Here is a 22,157-nt window from a genome sequence, read left to right as displayed (position 1 = left end):
TCAAACTTCCCCCACGTTAATCAACAATAAACCATGGCGAAAATAAGTCCGAGCTAGGTTTTTCTTCTGTCCCCGTGAATGTGTGTCATCCATTCCTTTGCTAATACTGAGTGTGAAGTGTACACAATCATTGCAAGGGTAGGGTCAGATACACTTTCAAAATCGGATTTGGAAATATTTGGCCGTTATTCATGAGCGAATGGTATGTTTATTCTTGGCTCGGCAAATTACAGCAAGGAGAGTCTAAGTAAATAGCAATCATGAGTGTGTTATTCGGTATCTTGTCTTGGTGTGGTTCTCCAAGATGTTTACAGTAAGAGCAATGATTAGGGTCTTAAAAACTGCCAGCAGAAACCTCTTGGTATTTGTATCCTCCGTAAGTGCACATGTAATTCTAGGGTTGGTTTCTGGTATCTAAAGCAGTGAGGAGACTGGGTTAAGTAACCTAGTGATACTGTGCCTTTGTGTTCCGACTGATCCGTTCCATTAATGACAGAAGGACGCGGCCTTCCCAAATCCAAAAGATTCCGGTGTCGGGGCGGAATCTTTACGGGCAGAGCCTCTTTTAATAGAGGCCAACAATGAGGAAAATTGAAAGAGAATGCAAATCAAGTGGACTGAGTAGTAATGATGAAGAGATTGGCAATAATATTGGAGGGTTGGTGTGGGGTTGTCGCCTCTTTACAAAGCACACGTAATCAAACCAAGGCCCAAGCTCTTAACTTATACCCGGTACCTATCCTGTAGAAAAGTGAGCCACTAATGCAAAATTCATTTATCCTCTACAATTATAGTGGTTCAGTATCAAGCTGGATGGCAAGTTGGAAGTAACCATTGCTGCTATGTTTGCTATTTTCCTTAGCGGCACCATTGAAAAGTTACAGTCGCACGAATATCACATTGTTCTCTTTGGAAGGTCTGCGTGTTTATGTTCGCTAAACTTGCAGTGTGTGGTTCTGTGATACATTTCAACACTCCATGAAGTGGCAATCTTTGAAGCGCAGTCCCGTTGGTTTCTCCAATGGTGTCTCGGGCCCTTCGGTAGATTTAATCATTGTAAAGGTGTTGCCTGAGGGTTCATGGCCCCCAGGCTACTTTGGCCCGGTGTATGCTCAGCGTGCTTTGGTATATACCACGGCACTCGCTCCCTGAAAAACCATCCTCATTTAGCTGTGGTTTATCGCCCTTGCTGACTTGAGAGCAAACACTAGGCAGGCATCATCTCAACGTGAAAGCACCTCTCAATTAAAATATCCGGCCATTGGGGAGTTAAAAATCAAACTGGCCGGCATTTGACTGGAAGTCGGCTTCAGCTTCACAGCTCTCCTTATTTTCAACCCTTTTTTATTTCTCCTTTATTCGTGGCCGATGTCTGCTCTTTTGTCCCCTCAAAATGGACGATATCTTTCAGAAAAAAAGCTCGATTAGACGCAGTTAATTTAGCAGAATTGTGGTTGCGTGGGGTTGATCATGTTAAAGGTTCTCGTATAACAATTTCAATGGTTGGTTGACGACGAGCAGTTAAACATTTAAGCAATTACACTATTTACATAAGAAGTGCCAACGGCCATAACGGAACAATCACCATTAACTCTATGTAGACAAAAAGGCAAGGTTGTGAGGAAAATAAAAATGAAAATAGCAAGTTAATAATTATACATTATTTATTTAAATATGATTCTTAAACCTTCATTTCAGACCCAGTTAAAACTTTTAAGAAATTAAAAACTTATGTGACGAGGTGGGATGTGATAATCCTAAAGGAGATCACTTAGTTACAAAATAATCTTTATGTTTGAGACTTGACTCACTCGGTAGGGGGGGGTCAACATCTCCCCAAATTCGGTTCGTCCTTCATTATACTTCGGAGTGCATAGTTGTTGATGCCTACACTGTGTTCTATAATCTCTCCGTGCAGTCGTAGACTATTGACTAAGATGGATTGAAGTTTTGAGGCTTATTTTTCCTTCCAACGAGTGGCACAATTAGCTCTGTATGCCTGCCGAGTCCACCATGGTTGCAGCAGCGGGATGCTGTGACGATACTAACCACATTAGAATACTACATGTACATGTACACCCTACCAAAGTTTCTTGCAATACAGCTACATGTACACGTACACCCTACCAAAGTTTCTTGCAATACAGCGAACTACTATTCAAGACTAGGCGCTCTCCTATAGATCGTGCTGCGATATACTATTATCCAACATTCATGTACAAGTTACAGGGTTGATAATTATGCTCTATTAGTTTCATATTTGGTCTTGGGACATGTTTTGTTTATAACATCGTCAAGGTACCAGCGAACTAATCTTGCAGACTGTCTCCCGTCCAATGACATTGTTAGTTGGTACCCCTGCGGGTTCTCTGCAGGGACTGGTGTGAAACCAGCATCATTATAATCAGTACACGTCTGGCCCAATCTTTGTTATAATGTTATCCAATATTAGTCGCTCTTGGGACGACCCCGGGTTGTGTTTGTAAAAAATTAACGTTTTTTTTTTAAGGGAATGTTTTACAACGCGAGGCCAAAGCTATAGGTTCCAACTTTAAGGTGCTTTTCTCTTTGTACTTTATATTCACCTTAGGTGGTGGTGTTAAGTGTAAAGGTCGAAGCCGCGACTGTAAACATGGTCTATTATCCATTTATAATTAAGTAACGTTCACCATGCTGAATTTAAATGTGCAACCTTTTAAACAAAACTGGTATTCAAAAGTTAGTTAACTTCAGAGTTCATACTTTAAAAAGCACTAGACGCCCATGTCCACATATAACATTCTCGAGAAGTTTGAACTCCAAAGCATTACCAATATGGTACAATGGAGTAGTTTAACCAATGGATAAGATCAGACATAATAATCATTCGTCTTAACTCTGAAATTAGTGAAAGTTTTACGTTTGTCTTACTGCCATTTATGATTTATTACGAATTCAGTTAATTTACAAACGGCTGCAATTGTATAAACTGTAATATTCATTAATAAGTGTCCGTGAACCAGGTGTCATTTTGACAGTTGTGTCATCTGAACATCCTCACTCACTAATCAGTGTTGAATACTTACACACGCTTTTATAAAAAATAAAAAATGTCTTAAACAAATGACAAGTCCAATTAGTTAGCGTGGCAAAGTAGTACTAGCTAATCAACCTGTCATAAATGAGTAATAAGACAGATTGCAGGTTGAGCGGGTCAGGTGTTAACAACTTGAAACGAGACTAGCCATAAAGAGATTGACCGTTAAGAGCGATAGCTAGTAGTTGTTAAGAACTATTAAGAGATGTGTTTTAAATATCAGATTTAACCCACGCTGTGTTTTATTTAGAGCATGTCTTAATTGTTTTGGGGTTTAATGTCAATCTTTTCAACAAGTCACTCTCGGGTTAATGAGTTATTGACTTTGTCACTAATTTAGTTTACATTATTGTGGGTGTTGTTTCAATCAATTTCATAATTGGACACCGATTATTTAGATTTGTATAACAAGGCTTACAAGGTGTGCTGGCTGTGTCGATATAATTACTGTCAATCCCTAAGTATTTGCTTCCTACTTCCAAATTGTATTCTGCGTCTTCAAAATTAAATACAGCATTACCGAAACTCAATCTGTTGACAACTCTCCTTTGAGTCTAATTTAGAATCGAGCAAACAGGTGCATGTGTTAATTACAGACGTGTGAAGATGCGTTGACATCGACTGTCTCAGCGTGATAGTTGGGTTCTTTCAAACACTAATTGTATTCAAAAGCATTAGAAAATTTTGGGTTATACCTTCATATATTTTGGTATGACTGAATTTTTTAGTTTATAGATAGGGTCATAGAGTAAATACTCCAGAATGACCGTGAAAGCTTATTTGGTAAGATGCATCTGTTGATAGTTATAAACTATATTTTAAGAACGGATTCCGTTTGAAATGAAATGGTTTTCATTGACAATTATTGCCACCCGGGTTAAGCTATCTGGGCCGATACAATTTATGCTCATGAACAAACCGGGCGCAAGGGCGTGTCAGGAAACTTCAGATATGATCACTAGTTATGTTAGTGGGTGACGTTAAGGGTTTGATTGTGACCTATCAATAGGTCATTATACCTAGCTACCATCACATCTGTCCTACAAAGGGGGCAGACTATTTTGTCCCATCCAGCCTCGGTATGAGTTGACATCATTTGTCATTTTTAAATCTGAGAATCACCAAAAATGAAAACACACTTCACCAAATGTGAACATCAGTCATTAATATATTATGTGATGGAGCATGAACACTGCCTGATATGACAAAACTATGTCAGAAAATAACTATGTATAAACTTTAACTTTGCCTAATTTGCGGCTAACACGAGGAAGAATTCACTCATCGTTGATTTCTCTTACGTCCGATATGCAAGGGAAGTAACGCTAGGATTCAGAGCTGTGCTCCAGGCACATTTTGCATCACTTGCCCTTTCTGGTGGCTTCCTTAGTTTGGTTTTAACTTTCTTATTTGGTCCAGCACTTTCACCGTAGATTTTGCAATTCACGTGCAAAATCAAAATATGAGTAGTTTTGTTGGTTGAAAGGAAGATTGAGACCTATATTATAGTATCAAATACGTTCAGTGTACTAGTTCAAAAATGATGAATTTAACCAAACTTAACAGGACAATTTGTTTAGGTAGACATAGGGGAATGGGTTTTAGAGCTGGAAGTCTGGACAACTGCCAGCATCTTTTGCTGGCCACTAATTAGACCTGAAAAAGGCTTCTCATCAATGCAACCAATTGGTTTAATACTAATAGTTTGTCGAGTCGAATCTGTGACTGTGTTAGCCAAAGGTGGTAAAGGGCAAGGAAATTAGGAAAGTCTATTAGTCCAGAGGTAGATGGATTAGACCTACATTTCAATACGGATAAGCAATCTCAGTGGTATGATGCCTTGATTTTCAATTCATGCACGTGGGTTTAGCATTTTGAGTTAACTGGCCTCATAGACAAAAACATGGAGACATCTTCAAGACATTTACAAATAACATTATTGCGTGGTGTGTACTTTCCTGTGGAATATGGCCGTCGTGATCTGATCCTGATTTATATCAGCTTCAATGTTTTCGTCTGAGTTAAACGGCCATTTGCTAATGCCAATGCACTGAACAAAATCTTTCAAACAAATGTCAAACGATTTAGTGTAAATTTCTACACGAATTCAGAGGCAGTGTTTCACTTTTCCACATTTGAAAATATGTAAAAAGTATGACAGGTATAGTTGGAGTAGCATTTCAGTGGTCGTCACAAGAGCTGTCATAATGATTTGATTTGAAAGTTTGGACAGTATTAAGATGATTAATTGCAACAGAGTACCTTGTTGAAACAGGCGACCACCACATCCCAGGTCGTTAACCCATAGCAATGTGTCAGGGGGAGTCTGGGTATCAAACAAGGTATCAATATATGGAGTACAGTGACAGGCGTTTTTAGTTTAATTCTACAAATGTCTAGACTATTTTCACAATAAATCACAGAGCGATGATGGAAGTACACTTCCCAGTTCTAATTGGGGGCCAAGTCATGTAAAGTGTACTAGAAGCGGTTGCCCCCTTCATTCCCCCCCCCCCCTCTCACCTATTAGGTCCGTGGATGTAGTGTAACCCTTTAGGGATAAGGGAAGATAAATTACTTATGAATGGACCTATAATTGATCAAGGGTTATAGTTTACTCATCAGAGGGATTGAGTCTTGCACCCAGTATACCCACTATATAAATCCATCAACTGGGTTATCATAACCTCAGTGCTGGTCTGTTTTAGTCGGGAGACTACTACACTAAGTTTTTGATTTGGTTTTACCTTTTACACTGATGTGTGTACTCACTGTATACCCGAGTCCAGTGAATCAATATTACTAGGGTGGGATTCGAACCTACGATCTTTACTATTCTAGAGCATCTTATGAGTTATGTCGAGGCATGATGTCTCACTTACTTTTCTCAAGTACACATGGTTATAGTTTTTTTTAGTAAAGTTTAACATGTTTTTCATCTTTTAAGTTATGCTTATGACCATTTATAACTGTGGGATAATCCCGTCGATGTTGCTCTACTTACATTCAATGCATCATTGTTAACATTTTGACCCTATACGCTGGTTAACATTTCGTTTCGTGAGACGCATTCGGCCACATTGTTACACTAATTTAATGTTTCAAAACCTATTTTTTTTTTTTTTTTACATTTGGACAAAAGCCTTTCCTAAACTCCGTAGTAAGTATGTGATGGAGAAACGAAATACAACGAAATGGGTTCCCTTACAAGTTTGCCATTTTATGACTTCCTCATAAAATGTCCCTTGACATTTTGAAAAAGGTTCGTTTGGCGAGAATTTCTCCATATTTTTTTTACAACAACAATAATGTCAGCATAAATGTCATTTTAAGGCAATGTGAATTTTGAATGCTCTGTGAATAAGTTTATATTTGTAGGGCTACTTAGTGCAGAAATACCAAACCACAGGAAATCCGAAAGATATTACTTGGTTTGTACAAACGTAGTGAGTGGATAGATAAGAAAGAATGAACAATGACAACACAGTAAGTTACACAGTAGATTCATACAGTATATCTCAAACTTTCACGAATAAAGAACTTTTCTTGTTAGAAAATTGTTAACCTGAAGTGAACTCTAGTGTTCTGTGAAACTCATTACGCCACCTACGCGGTATGAGGACACAAGAGCCTTGATGGGACCTGACGGGGGCCCCCGATCAGAGGGCCCCCGAACAGAGGCCCCCGATCAACCCGATGCCCCGCTCTCTCAGCTTGTGACCGGCAATCTTTCCCCCGTACCCGGATAAAAGAGGTCTTTGACCAGCGCGTCGTGCTGCAGGTTGGACGGGGAGATTTACCGGTTTAACCCCGATGGTTCGAAAGGATCTTCGTCTGTCACTACCCTGGCAGGCCTCGGGAGTCTGGCGGGACGCGTTGGGGCTGAATTGAATGTCCTTTTTGTGAAGTCGGCAAGAAGAGAAGATGAAGAAGGTCGTTCGTTTACTTGTTGGAATGTGTGGTTTTAAACCAGAAAGCAAAAAATGTTAAACATGCTAAGCTGAATTTCCAGTAAATTCGCATGCTATTGTGGACGAATTACACATTTTGTTTACCATTAAAAAAGTAAGTTGAACAAGATCGCTTTAAATAAGGGAATGATGCAAATTGTTGTTTGATGACTGAACTCGGCCGCAATGTTTTGCATTTTTTTTTCTCTAACCATGGCAGTACTGGATGTGGACTTTCAGATTTAAACAAAGTTTTGTTTTGATAATGTTATGCCGTCTATTCTCCCATCGTCATGTAGTGGCATGAACTGTTCTTACCCAAACCTTTTTCATGATTCCAATTACTACATACCCCGCCCCCCCCCCCTCTCTCTCTTCATGCCGGCATTTGCATCTTTGTAACCGTTTATTCCCCACTCCCCCATTTGTGATTGATTGCAACTATTCCCCGTCTATGCATTTAAATGTCACCAGAGACGCTTCAAACCAAGTCCACCAGTTTTTCACCCCCTCCCCATTCCCCCTACTCCCTCACTCTAATTAACAAACCAGAATCTATAATGCATTGACTTTATGATTAATGAGTCATTATACGCGTTTTCAAAGTCAGTGTTCCCCGGAATTTGTTTTTTCTCACTGCGGATTTCATTTGAATCTCGTGGGGATTTTACTCACACACACCGCGATTGTCAGAGAGTCTTCTATGCACTGCTCATCACGCTACCATGCATTTTAAAAGCCAGTATTATTCAAGATTACGCTCCAGAGTAAAGCTTTTTGCGCTACTGATATCGAAGTAACTTCCCATCTGCCAAGTGTGGGCTGTCCTGCGTTTGTTTTATTTCCAGTTATTATTTTTTTTATTTTGAGCGCGTAGCTGTTCCCGCCATACATAGACCGGATGGGCTCCCAGCTCCCAAGCCCATAATCCTACTTGATATAACACACTCTGCCGTTCCGCCTTCAAATATTCTACCCATTTTCACTCAGTGATTCCGAGCAGCAACTGGATTTAATGCAACTCCTTTTTGTTTGAATTGGATCATCATCTTTTCAAGTCCTACATAAAACGTGAAATGGGTAAAATATAAAATTATAATTAATTATTTTATTATTTTATTGACCTCAGCAAAAACAAGTGCATAAAAAACACAGTAAAGTTGGTTTCCATGTACATTTATTGAGGTCAATAAATTCGCGTTTCTAAAAGTTCGATTGTTATAATCCATTACTCTTTGCTCAGAAATAGATCCGTATGTAAAATATAACTTTGAGGGAATGAAGAAGCAGAAAGGAAGAAAACTAAACAGAAATTCTCAATTTGAATTTAATCAAAGCCCAATTCTCCGAAATCTCTGAGTTGTGTTAATTATTGTCCCCCGTTTGTTTTTGCCAATTCCCATGCGTCATATTTAGTTCTCTACTCGTGAGTGTTTACGGCTCGTAGATCCATACTTATTGTCAAGATCGCAGCATAAAAGCCCTTCGATTTTTATCGGTAGTCCGATCCTTTCCTATTTTTTTTAAAGACAAATTTAGCCGGATTCATGACTGCTTGATTTCCAGCCGGAAAGATGATTTTAACTTCGATTTTTGTAGCCGTCTGTGGGGACACAGTGGCATAAAGCCCCGCACTGAGATGATTTTACAGGGACCCCACTATATTAAAGGCAGATGTTATCCCAGATCACATTCCAATAAATTTGGGGCACAGAACGAAAATCAAGAAGGAGAGGGACACAAATTTGTAAAATCAGATTAGAAGTGTTTATTATTGAACGTCAAATTGAAGCAGGTCTCATGGTCGCAGGAAGCCGGGTGTTTATTACCAAATTACGGCTGGTCTTTCACTGCTTTGTAACCCGTTTATAATTTCAGCATGTTGTTCCTGCGTGAACAATTGGCGCCAAAGAAAACATCACAACATGTGCAGATATTTTTGTTTCTTTATTATGCGATGGTCTTCAGATAGCCTGCTCATGTATATATTGTCATCTCAAACAAAGAATTCAAATCGTCAAGATGAACAAGTTGGCCGAGCATAATAAATCAAATTGTAATGATTAGAGAACAAAAACGCATGCACGATTTCTCCTTGTCACCCTGCCACTCTGGAAGTAGGCCTCTATTACTAGTTCGGTATTGACATCACGCACACTCCTCGTAAATGCAGCCCAATGTCACTGCGAATTTGCACCTTTATTACATAGTATAACGTCATAACTAAGTGAGCGTTTAATGGGCATAGATCAAAACGGCGCCATCGAACAGTCCAATGACCGTTGCTATGCTAGGATATGTCGTCTCTGCGCAGACAAGATGGCCGCCTCCTGGCCTTTCAGTTCCCCAATGGAGGAAACTCTAGCCACGTTGATGAAAAGTTGGTGGAGTTTTACCCTGTCGTCGTCTGGCTAGATAAGGACCAATATTTCTCAAAGTGAAATGTTAGGTTGGTGGATTCCCCCACGACTCACAGATCGATCTGCCCGGGGCATCATCGTCCCATGCTAGGCCTGGAGCTCCTGATCACTGCAGGGTGGAAGTTTGGACAACACTGGGACGCAAAGTCAACGGCATTCATTATTGGGACATCCAGGGCGTAGGTCATTCTCTGTCAACGAAACCCATGTCTAAATATCATAATACACTATGGTTAATTTATAACACAGACTAACAAACGCTTTAAGAGAACCAACTTAATCCTTAAACACAAAGATCATTTTGTTATGGCGTGTTATAACGACGATGTCATTACAATGTGTATCAATGGCATTTCTTCCAAAACACTTTGGCTCTCATTATCACTATCTGGTTCCCTACTTACACAGTGGTAAAGATAGTTCTAATTCCCATTACATGACAAAGGACCTAACTGTTTTTGTATCTCTTTTCCAAGACTGGTTGAAGAGCATCACACAATAAGCATATTTGGAACTTGAATCGTTGTAAACAAATGCCGCTATATTCAGCAATCCCTCACTTTATAACATCACTCAACCTTAACCGACAAACACGAATTAGGCCTTATAAACGAGACAAGTAAACCCGAAGTTCAAAATAACTCTGAAGTGCAACTTTCCCCCAGTGGACTTTCTCCTTCTGGTTTTGAGAGGAAGTTTTGACGAAGGAAATTGAAAATTGTGACTCAGAAAGAAACCATCCACAGGTGGGGGAGTTGGAAAGGAAATACTCATTGTCTCTGTGCTCTGACAGAGATGGATCTACTCGGGCGTCAAAAAAAACCGTCCATGTAAAATTGTTTTCAGGTGAGATATGTTAACCGTAATCCCTTTCTACCTGCCTAGGCACACTTGCTAGTGGTGACAGGTGATAGCGAATGTCAAAGGGGGACGACTCATTTAAAATAAAAGAAGGCTTACAAAATAAAACATTGTGGGTCTGTAACAATAGACCCAGGTCAAAACGTTTCATGAAAAAAAAAGATTATTGATCATGCGCATTCAGAAAAATCACATTTTTAACTCATTATGCCAAACAATTTAAACTGATGCAGGAAAACAATTGAACTGTCTCAAGTGAACATAAATTCAACTAAATACATGAATCTTTAGATAAACATGCTCCGCAAACTGCCGTTCGGGCCATATTATGATTAGGCCTACAAGTCGCAGGTCTATGAGCATGCGCATTCCTCATGATTGTCAGTGTTCTTTGAAGGACGTCATCACATACTCGATGAGTATGTGACATGACTTCTCATCTTGCCCACATTCATGTTACGTTCCTTAATTAGCATATCTTCCTAATGTATATTAAGAATACTCGTCAAGCTTTTTCCAGTCTCAACTCTCCTGTACTGAATGTCTTATCCTCACCACCACCCCCCCCCCCTGTCATTTGATCCATATTCTTAAATAAAAAAAGGTCTATAGAGTAAAGATCCAAACCCATCTTTCATCGGTCTAAAATTGTTGGCTCCCTTCAGGACAACGGAATTGTGGCCCTTAAGCCTCGTCGTAAATCATCGAGAGTTGCCTTAAACCAAGCACCTTGATTGATGTGCCTTTCCTCGGTGGGGCTACGGTACATTCCAGTATGGAGGTTCTAGTGTACAGCCAAATTATCGGCGTGTGCACGTTTGGATGGGGCTTTGATCATAGGCGTTTGTGTAGAAAATAGCCATAAGAAAAAGATCTGTCAATTACAGTATGTGTTGTATTTATTGTGATGTCAGTTAACAAGTATTGATACCATTTCAAGTCGTCACTGTGTAGGTGTGATTTGTAATTTACCGGCAAAAATGCTTGTATTTTTTTATTTTGTTTTTTATTTCGAATTGAAGTTTTATTTTGTTTCTACTGCAGGGCTTTGTTCCTGACGTACCATAGTATTTGGGTATCATGTACATACTGTCTTCTGTATCATAGAAAGGATTATTCAGCCTACAATTGTAATGTAGGCATCTGTTATGTGTTTTGAGGGAGGTTGTAAAGGTTTTTTGTGGATCTAAGATGAAATCATCAATAGAGTCATCATAGAGGAAGACTAGTATGACACCAATCTGTCTACAGTTGAAAAGCACACTGGAAATCACAGTGTCTATTGGGGACACGACTTCCTTAGGGATTTCACAGAAAGCCCCGCACGTGTTCACATTTATTATTGACAATCCAAAGCAGTAAATATTGTCGACTTTTTCCTTCTTATTCGATTGCGACCCGGAAGACTCCAAATAAAAATATTAAACGATTTATTCTGATACGTTGAAAAGAAAATTGTTGATGATGTTTTAGTAAATGGTATGACCAGTTGATGAAAGGTTAGTGCGATGTGGTTGTTTATAGACATGTTCCGGTCGGTGAGACGGTCATAAATAACCCTGAGTTCAAGCTCGTCACCTCGGTGCAATATTGTGCCGATTGTAGGTTAGGAATAAGTCAAGTTGGTAATGATAATGATGATGATATCATTTGTCACTAAGAAATAGCTGTCAGTGTCAATCAAATCTCGTGAGAAGTCAATCAACAACGTAGAGTCAATCGAGATTTAGGTCAGTCTTTAATCAACTTGGAACAGTGGTGTAGGTTTGAATGCCCTTGCGTGAATTCACACTTGCCATACATTGATTGAGTAGACAAACAAGCAAGCCATCGAACAATCAAATAAATAAATATTTAAATTAATTATTCAAGCCAAAGAAATTAATGCAAATCTAATTTGTCTTTCCTTTCCTCAAATTGATAAAATTAAAACTCTGCTATCTGTATGCACACCCTTAGCGTGAAATCATACTAGCGTGAAACTACACCAACTGTCACGCTCCCCTAGCGTGAAATCACACTTGTCACGCTCCCCTGGCGTGAAGTCACGCTTTACTAGCCATTGAAGGTAAACCATGGCACAAAATGTAACACATGGGGTTTTCTGAATGAGTTAATGCATATTTTTCCCCTCTTTTAAACTTTTTTTTTTCAGTCAAACTAAAACCAACGAGGCTCCAAAACAAGCATGAATTCATAACCATCTCAATTCACTATTTTTCTACTTCTCTATATTTGTCAATTTCTGAGCCCAAAGTAAATTGGATGGCGCGTTTTTTGTTTATTTCCAATGCCCAGAGAAACCACGCATGCGGTATTGACGTCATCAGAACAGTTCCTTGGTACATGGAGGCTTCCGACCCTTTCAAGGTTAGACAATAATCTCATATTCTTCTTGTTTTTTTCGTCAGTCAGAAAACAGAGCCTCGTTTTTTTTCACTAAAACTCGATCCAAGTTGACGGTTTGAAATGGTAAGGTGAATTTCTCGATTGGGCGCTATAGACCCGAACAAGGCCAACAATGTGAACAAAATACCACTAAGGCCTCCTGGCCCTAACTAGTCATTCGTGTAAGGGTTTATGTTTTGGGTGAACGAGATTGCAAATATTAACTAATTTATAATATGAGCGAATCGCAGTGTATGTCCAGCGACTGATGAAGACACACAGATCACAACGTCGGGTAAACATTGCAACAGCTGGTACTTTGAAATCTTTCGTGATGGTTAAGATGTATATTGTTCGTTAAGTATTAATAGAAAGATAAGCAGTGATGCAGCTGAAGTTACTGTTGTTGTAGAGAAATTTCACACTCCATTACAGTGTAAATTGTTCTATTTACTGATATCGTACATGAAAACTCTCAAATACCACTGCATTCTAATGAACAAATTAGGGTGGTGATTCCCCCTAAACAAGCCACACAGCACGTCAACGTAGAAGTTATGAAATATAATGTACAATCAATCAATGCGGACTGGTTGGTTCTAACAAAGCCAGCAGAAAACACCTATTGAAAATGTTGCATACTTCCATTGTATCCCTATATTTACTACAGCCAATTATGCACGCCATTTGGTAAGGTAGTTTGAAAAGAATAAGGAACTCTTGCGCCGCACAACAAAATAGAACCTTTTTTCCCTTCTTTTTTTAAACACAAAGCCACTTTCCAACCACTCCGGCGAGTTGCCCCTGTTTAACAAAGTGTGTCATTTAACGGGCTCAGACTGAGGCTTACCCCCAGAAAATAGAGAGAAAGCAGCGAGCTGTCTCAAGATACAATGGGGGACGATCAGTCGTGAAGACTAGGGGGATTGGTCTGGTATGGTCCCCCTATTCACAGAAAGACAATCAATCAACAGAACAGACACCCATGGGGATTTACTGGACTTTCTCTTATTGTCCACAACTCATCAAAATAAGGAAGCCTCCAATGTGACATTTCTATGTGCTATATTTATCTTAATATATCGTGTGTTTTAAAATGAAATTTTGATTTTAAGTGCAGAAAACCTGAGACGGGAAAAAAACATGTCTGGCCCTTTTTTTTTTAATCTTGAAAAAATAGTTTCTGGTCTGACGTTTCGACCCTATAACAGAGTCTTCTCGAAGTTAAAATCTTTGGACAATAAAAACATATCGAGCAGAAATAGTCCATGAAAATACAGCGTCTTCCACAATCTCATGTTTAGTGACAACCAACAGCTACGACACAGGATGGAAGCAAGGTCCATCCCCTATGTTTCTGTTGTCTCAGCTTGTGATGTCTCAGCTTGTGATGCAATGTACATGAGGGAGAGATAGAGAGGGAGGGGGGGATGTCAAAGTCTTGCTAAGTGTCACCGCCATGTTAATACCTTCCGTAATGGATTTCTTGATAATCCTCTCGGAAGCCTCCAAGACAACCCGAGCCTTGCTTCGTGATTCACCGTCTTCAGCTGCTCCTCCTTCAACACTATCTTCCCGATACTCTCCTTTAGCCCCTTCAGTTTATCTCCTTTTATTTCAAAACTTTGTTGTTATTTTTGTTTTTTAAGTTGTTTAGGTTTCTCTGACGAGAGTCTACTTGATAAACTAATGTTTCATGATTAACAGTTAGGGGTTTGCTGATCAGTTTCTTGAAAGACATGGATCAGAAAGTTTGTTTAAATGGGTTGAATATTCGTACTGCAAATGCGGCTCTAAGAAAGAAATCAAGAGTGCAAGCTATTAATTAAAACCAGAAAATCATAGAAATTAAGATGGGCATACAGGTCACCTTACATGGAAGTATGGCAACAGGTGGGAATGCAAACAACCAATTGGACTAAAAGCAACCAGACAAAAAAAGGGAGACAGAACAGAAGAAAGTTCACACAGGTTGTTTGACACTAGACAGCTCAGGATAGAGTGAATAAAAACCAAATGATGGAGAATTTGTGAAGAGGCTTTCCTCCTGCAGTGGAGTAAAATTATTTTGTATCACATAAATGGTCTCTGAAATAGTGGTAGTTGTGTATGTTAGCAGACTGCTTATAACGAACAGTTCCACTAGAATGTGGTTTGCATTTGGGTCGTTATACTCTGTAATGTATTGAGCGTCGGTGAAAAAAAGAGATGGGCAGTACAGCTTTTGTTTGGAGTCAAAGAGGGGGTTTCTGTTTAGACTTTTTGACTGAGGTTTCCCGCATCTAGGCAAGAGTCCTTGAGAAGGGATAGCTACAACCATAGAAGAGAAATGTGCACAAAAAGATCCTATTCAACAAAGTCTTGGTGAAACTTCGCCATCATTACGGCCACCAGTACACCACCCATACTCTCACCACGGGGTACCCTGCAAATAGACAACCACGCATCAAACACAGGGTGAGCCTCATCTATTGACAACGGCTCTTATTTGTTTTCAGCGGCCATGCGACGTCTGCTGCATGCCCCTCGTTCCATCTCAATCAAATTGATTTGGACGGCATAAGATTATCTTTCTGCAATTATTGGCTTGTTTACAGCAGTGCGACAGCAGAGGTCCTATTGTTTGGGGCAGAGTATGCCCCAACCTCGCAGCTCGTCGTTCGGCCTATAAATGACTACCGCATCTTGGAAAGTTGTAAAGCAATCCGATGTTTTTTAAAAACTCACGTTTGTTTACCGCTGCTTTGCTACGGGTTCACTTGTTTTTCCACCTGTCCTACGAGGACGGTTTTTTAATTGCACAGTCCTGCCACGTCTAAATAGCAGCCGTAATGGAAAGTAAATGGAACGCTAATATCTGTGTCAATGACAAATTAGAATACAGCCTGAAATATTTTCTTTTCATAAACGCCTCGGAGTGCCCGGGATTTTGCCTGCCATACTGGAGTTGAATGAACGAATAATACACCATGATGTGTCGTAGTGCTATGTTGTTGAGAACATCGATCCGGTAAATCCTACGAATTCCTCGCGTCATGTTTGCGACATGATTTTACGAAAGGCAGACAAAAGTACGAAATAGATTTTCGATGCTTGCCCCCTCTCCTCCAAAAGCCTGACAAAATACCTAATCGACCTGCCGCAATCAGAAAAACAAAGCCCGTGAAAGGCACCGTATCCCAGGTACCCCAATACCAGGGTTCAGTACAAGGCGGTCGAATCGCCTCTTTGTGTCCCGGAATGTATCTCCCTATTGTAGCCAAGTGTTTTCGAGGGCCTAGGCATCCTGAGGAGAACTACTCTAACATCGATTTTTACTCCTGAATATTCCAATGGGCCAATTACAATTAAATTATTTGATTTCTGTGAGCGTTGCAGAAGGATGTCCAGAGCCCTAGATCAGCCGTTCCTTACCGCTTCCTTTTTGGGTTTTTATCTTCAGTTTCTTTGCCTCGTTTCTCTCCTCCATCCAGTGATGACAAGACCCTTAAAATGACACGGCTGTTGACATTTGGAGTGTTAATGCAGAGCATTGAAACAAGATTTCTTTCACCACTCTGTCCCATCACCCAACACTCAGAAGATTAATATATTTGACCTTTGACTTGAGTTGAAAAAAAAATTGTGCTAAAAAGCATACATCTATATCTATGATTATAAGCGTTGAAACTGACTTGGTATTTGACAAAATGCTTGAAAGTACAAAAAAAAAAAAAAATAGACTACGAAACGTTGGGTCAAATATCTGATGGAGATTTGTACTCGGGGGATAGAGATGACTTGGTTTTACATACATTCGTTGTCAAATCTGTAAACTCAGAGAGATTGTACATGATGTACGTACGTTACCATATTAAAACAATGACTCAGATATTTTCATTCGGTCACTCCAATTGGCCAATTCACAAGAGACTAGGTGAGCCACGCGACCTAGCATACACTAGTGATTGATGGTAACTCATTTGATCTCGTCAAAACAAAACGACCGGATTAAACACTGCAGTAAATCTGTCTGTGACTTGCACAGTTTATGGGCCATTTCTACATCAATTGCCACTCGCCGTCATGTGGACGTTTTTAGTATGTAGGCTACGAGTACAATAGTTTGGTGCGAGACTGGTGTTGTGGTGGGTTACAACATTACGAAACACACTTAAGTAATGATGAGTGTTTCGATGACAGGTTAATTTAACCAACATAACTTAATTTGAAGTTATGTGTGAACACTGACAACAACTACAGGCTTCTAGTTGTATTAGTTTCTCGGTATGTTTTGAGTAATGTGATGCATTGTTTAGTTTGTGTTAGGTTGAGGTTTGTTTTAGTCAAGCTTGCATGTTATAGACCGTCTTTATAGTTCACACTATAGTGCTGCTTTGCTGGTATTTTTTTTTTTTTTTAATCTAAATTAAAAAAGAAATACGGGCAGGTGGTTTCCGGTTATCGTTCAACGGTGACGCAATGGCGACGTGTACTCATTTACAACCTCGTTCTCATCCAAGCCCCATGACTTCAATCTTGGGTTTTAGTTTTATTTTATTATTACTGGTTTATTGTAAAAAAACATCTGTTTGTCGCAGTCCAAAGACTGAATTAACATACAGATTTACATTTTAATGTTGAGGAGTCTGCTCCTTTGCACGCAGTATAGTGACAAGATGCCCGGGCTATATTGTAAATGTTGTATAATTATAATACATAGAAACCACAGTTTAACCTATCTATAACACCATCAGCCTATACGCTGGGCTAGAAATCGCACGTCACCGAGTTGGAGGTGACGACCTTTGACCTTCTTTTCTACTCCATGATTGCTTGTATTCAGTACGAACCGCCTGGTCCGTAAATTGCCGCGAAGACAGAAATATGCTTCTGGGCAAGCCACATTTTCCTTGAGCTTTTCTCTCTTGTACTCAGTGGTTGGGTATCGAGTAACGCCAGGCTCTTTTCACGCTGTTTCTTAGTTCGATTTCGATCATAGAGAAAAGACGATTGAGCCAAATCTTTAAGCCCAGGGGTTTCTGGGAAGGATATGTGTCGTCACCTTTTTCTTCTATCGCTTCATGTTTTATTGTAAACTTGACCTCAAGTTGGGCGGCCATTTTGATGGAGTATGTTGTCGATTTGCACGAGTAATAATAAGAGTAGTGCAATTCAAGAAAATTTACTTTTATACCGAGAACGATGTGGGTAAAATCATTTCGAAGAAATATTCAGTGAGGCAGTGATGAGGGTAGACATTGTGTTAGTGAACGTTACTTTTATAGACAACTGGGCGCGGCCATTTTGTTTTTCGTTCGCTACTGCTACACGAGACAATTTCCAAGTTGGAAGTTAGTTTGGCCCTATTCGCTTACTGTGAAGAGTGGCTTTAAAAAGACAAGAAACCCGACATGGATCATTATTGAATGGCTTTTTGATGATTTGCTCATGGTTTTAATTTTTGTATTACTAAATTGGTCGTGTGAAATTAAAGATAAATTTACATTGAATATTTTTAAAATTGATGTATTTTTCTGCTATTTCTTTTTCTTTTTGTAAAGGGCGCACATGATGACGCATCTAGTTATATACACGGGGACCACCATTCATCAGTTATCAGAAAAGGTAAGGGCTTATTTTTTGTTTGCTTTTTTTGTGGATCTATCAGTCGAATTCAGAGGAAAATTTGTTCAGTAAGAATACTGGTACTGTAATAGTCGTAATTATTTTTTTTCGTCTTTGTTTCTTCAGTATACCGTAGTATCTGTGACATTACACATGTTTACAAATAAACCTGGACTTCTTGTAGATATGATTTGTACACAGCTCAGTAGAGGAAATCATAAAAATATTACAATTAAAAGAAAGGGTACCACTACCAAACCAAACTATGTAACTTGCTATGGGATGTTTTCTTGATCAACACTCAGTTTGTATGGATATTCTCGTTTTGAATCGGTCCATTGGTGGTTGTAAATAAATGTCCTCGTCCAAACAGATACGTGAAGTAGCGCTACCTTTAATAGCAGCAGTATCTTAAGCGAGGTGAGTTTTTGTTTCTTGTTGGATGATCATTTGAGGAAAGTCTCTTGTCAATGTGGATTTTTGGCAATCAGTGTCATGTTGAAGTAAAGACTCTTCTGGTTTGATATTGATTTGTATATTGCAGATGTTGAGGTATTGGAGGTCAGAACTCACCAACACTTTACAATTGTTTCTTCTTCTGTAAAATCTTTGTAGTTAAGAAGGATTCAAAGATCGAAGGCCTTTGCCTAATTTCACACAAACCTGGAAACTAGTGGAGGATTTGATTGTGCAACTGTCCTTAAATTGGCCCCCATCTCTGGTTTCATGACCAGACGTGCAGGGTTCATTTTGAGGGATTAGGTTGTTTATACTGCAAATGAAAATGAAAGGCAAGTGCACCGGGAAATGAACGGAGCTAGTGAACGGGGGAGCTAGCTCCGGACTCCAAGCCACGGAGTATAGTGTCGTGTTCAATGCAAGCCCGAGATCCGCTTGATTTAAATCGTAAAGCGGCCAAGATAGACGCATCGTTTTATCAAAGATGATTTTCCTAATTGTCGACCAGGGAACTGTCACGACTGATTGGAACGCGGCAAGCTGTGTAGTCCAATGACCAGAAAGTATCTACATAGATGGAGACTGTTTGCATCTATCTATCCCTCCTCATTCTCTTAGTCTGCAACGAACGTAAATCATTTAAGTTTCAAGCGATAAACCTCGCAAAGGACGGCTCAAGTCCAATACAGACAGGCTTGAATTCTTTGGTTAAATGGTTTCGGAAAGACTGAGTGGGGAATTTCGACATAAATACTAGCTGAAGAAACGGGTATTCAAGTCATTGGAAATCGGTTGGTGAATATGACGTGTCGGGTCAAAGGTCAACTGACATGGCAATCCAGGATTTCAATGTTTATTTTTGTTTTGTCAAAAACACAGTTACAATTCAATGCATCTATGCTCGCGCTAATTTTGACTGGCGCTGTTTTACACATGACGATCTATTGTATATGCTCATCAGTGTAAGTCTTAATTGTGCACCAAATTCAAATATAGTTCGACCAAAACTTATTGAAATTATTCTCAAACAGTATCATTTAAATCTAACAACAATGAGTTAAATCTGCGTAGGGTTATTATTATTATTGCAAATTATAAATAAACAAATAAATAAATCCCTCTCGAACCACTCCATACAGTTATGTTTTAGATATATTTTCATACAATCATTGCCCTGAATATTAAATATCAACACAGAGCAATTCTTATTTAGTTGACGTGAATCATATTCCTACCTTACTGTTTATCCCTCGTCATTGCATTTAACGCTCACTGATTCTGTGATTTAATACTCAGCACAAAAATCTCTCTTCTTTATCCCAGGTGAATATTAAGATAAATTCATAATTGGTCTTCCCTATTATTGGGTCCACACCGTCTTCTATATTTACTACCCCCCCCCCCCCCCCATTCAACTACACCGTCGTATATGTATAAATATAATGTGTGTGTATATAGATCTATACGGGCCGAGGCGTAAATTGGAAAGCACAGAACGTTAATTATTTAAAAGCGCTTTCTCCAATATGTAAGGTAATGACATGTACTCTCCTGACTCGCCTGACTCGCTGCTATGTTGAATTAAATTAATCTTCTTGTATGCTTGCTGCCAGCCATGCATGGTCGGCCAATTCCTGCCTGCCTGGCTAGGAGCTTTCAAGCTACCTCAATGCTAACCGTGAACTGCACGCTGGCTGTAAAATGCTGCTCTTTGCGTTGACAGAAACAAACTATATAGATGTACTTTACAGGTCACTCCTGTTCATTAGCAGTCGCTCTTTTTTCTGTTTTTAACAAAACAAAACAAAAGAGACGAAGTGGTTTGGTTGGAACGGTTCCCTTGTTTGTAGTGTAGCATTGATGCGAACAGACATTTAAGTGGACCTAGATATTACAATCGGGGAAAAATAATGAGATACTCTGTTTCGATTGCTGTAAAAAGATTACCTGTTCAAGTGTTTACATACACTCTATGGTATGGTTCATGATGTGTGAGGGAGATGGGAAAAATACAGTTCCAATCGGTTAGTTAGATTTCAATCCTATGAATTGTAAACAACCGCTGGTTTTGGAGGGGGAAAAACATATCTGCTCAATTTGACAAAAACATTGAGGGGAGAGACATCAGTTTTAGATGTAAACGAAACATGGCTATTATTTGTTGTGTATGTGATTCGCTGTTCAAAACACTTCCTCATGAATAACTTTTATATTTGATCTCGATTCAAAGTAGAAAAATCGGTTGACATTTGACCTGGAGGGTCTCCATGACAGGAGAACCCACACTGCATGCTCTTCGTTGCAGCTCGGCCTCGTTAGGGTCTCTTTCCCAACAAACAAACAGACAAACATCCTTCAAATTATTTGGGGCGTGTGTTTCCAGCATACACATTGATTAGCCCTGCTTAAGAAATGTGACCAAAGGCCCAAAATAAGATTGAAAATCGTAAATTCACAACTCCTAAAAATTAAAAACACTAAAGTACCGATATGCATAATCGTATGGTATACTCTTAACTCGACGATGGTTATAATAGATTTGTGGAAGTCACAATTCCAGTTACCACCTACTTGGTTGTTAAGCCCTGCCTAGTCATATATGTGTGTGTTATTACTCTCAACTCACTTCACCAGAACAAAACCCTATCTAGGTCTATGGACTTGTCAGGGTGCCAACGTCCTGATCTGACCTGCTTGTTTTGGAGTCTGGTCCATTGCTTCTATTGTTGCTAACCCTGGGTCCAGGTAGCTGAAGAATGATCACCTGTCCATTGCCTTATCGCTTCGATGATTCTCGACAATATTTTCCTGGCTGATTTTACCATTTTTTTTTTAATATACATGTATTTAATATTAAGCGTTGACAATGCGATAAATGGCGTAGTGGTTCCCCCACAAATGCATACATGGCAAGTGTGATAAAGGGGAAGTGCTTGTCATTTTTTCCCCTCTCTTTTTAACAGCCTTCCTTGACTGAAACACATTGTCTAGAAATAGTGGTTGATCAATGCGTGCCCTGTATTGGGGGCTCAACTAAAAACCGAGTCTGTATAATTATTATACTCAAAAATAATAAAAACTGTGGACAATTCGTAAGTTGTGCCTGCAAAAAAGGGACGTGTGATCTAGCTGTCTTTTTATGTGCATAGTTTACCTGTAGGTATAACAACATACAACAATAGACTGGACTTAAATTGTGCTTCCCCCGTCATATCCAGCCACTCAGCTCTGTAAATTTAGCTTATTTAGGTCGCTTGCATAAGGATATCAACGCTACGGTGCGAGTTCCTACGATGGCATTAGCCAACCTACAATTCGCTTTTGTTGTGGAAGCATACAGTCATAATATTAGTAGACTATAGATGTTATTGCATGCAGCATCTTATTAACAAACCC

General features: G+C 39.4%; 1 protein-coding gene across 3 annotated transcripts in view; it reads left to right on the top strand.

The window, feature by feature from the left end:
• Nucleotides 1-22,157, top strand: part of LOC139952227 (transcription factor AP-2-epsilon-like) — a 149,219-nt gene that overhangs the window by 71,565 nt on the left and 55,497 nt on the right. For 2 of the 3 annotated variants that reach the window (XM_071951288.1, XM_071951289.1), the window contains 2 exons: nt 12,606-12,677; nt 18,239-18,302. In XM_071951288.1, the coding sequence (XP_071807389.1) occupies nt 12,606-12,677; nt 18,239-18,302 (136 nt within the window). The remainder of the gene's footprint in view (nt 1-12,605; nt 12,678-18,238; nt 18,303-22,157) is intronic. The other variant, XM_071951291.1, reaches the window with a different exon arrangement.

The sequence above is a fragment of the Asterias amurensis genome, chromosome 20, assembly GCF_032118995.1.
Source record: "Asterias amurensis chromosome 20, ASM3211899v1".
NCBI lineage: Eukaryota > Metazoa > Echinodermata > Asteroidea > Forcipulatida > Asteriidae > Asterias > Asterias amurensis.
This window is presented reverse-complemented; position numbering and strand designations above follow the sequence as displayed.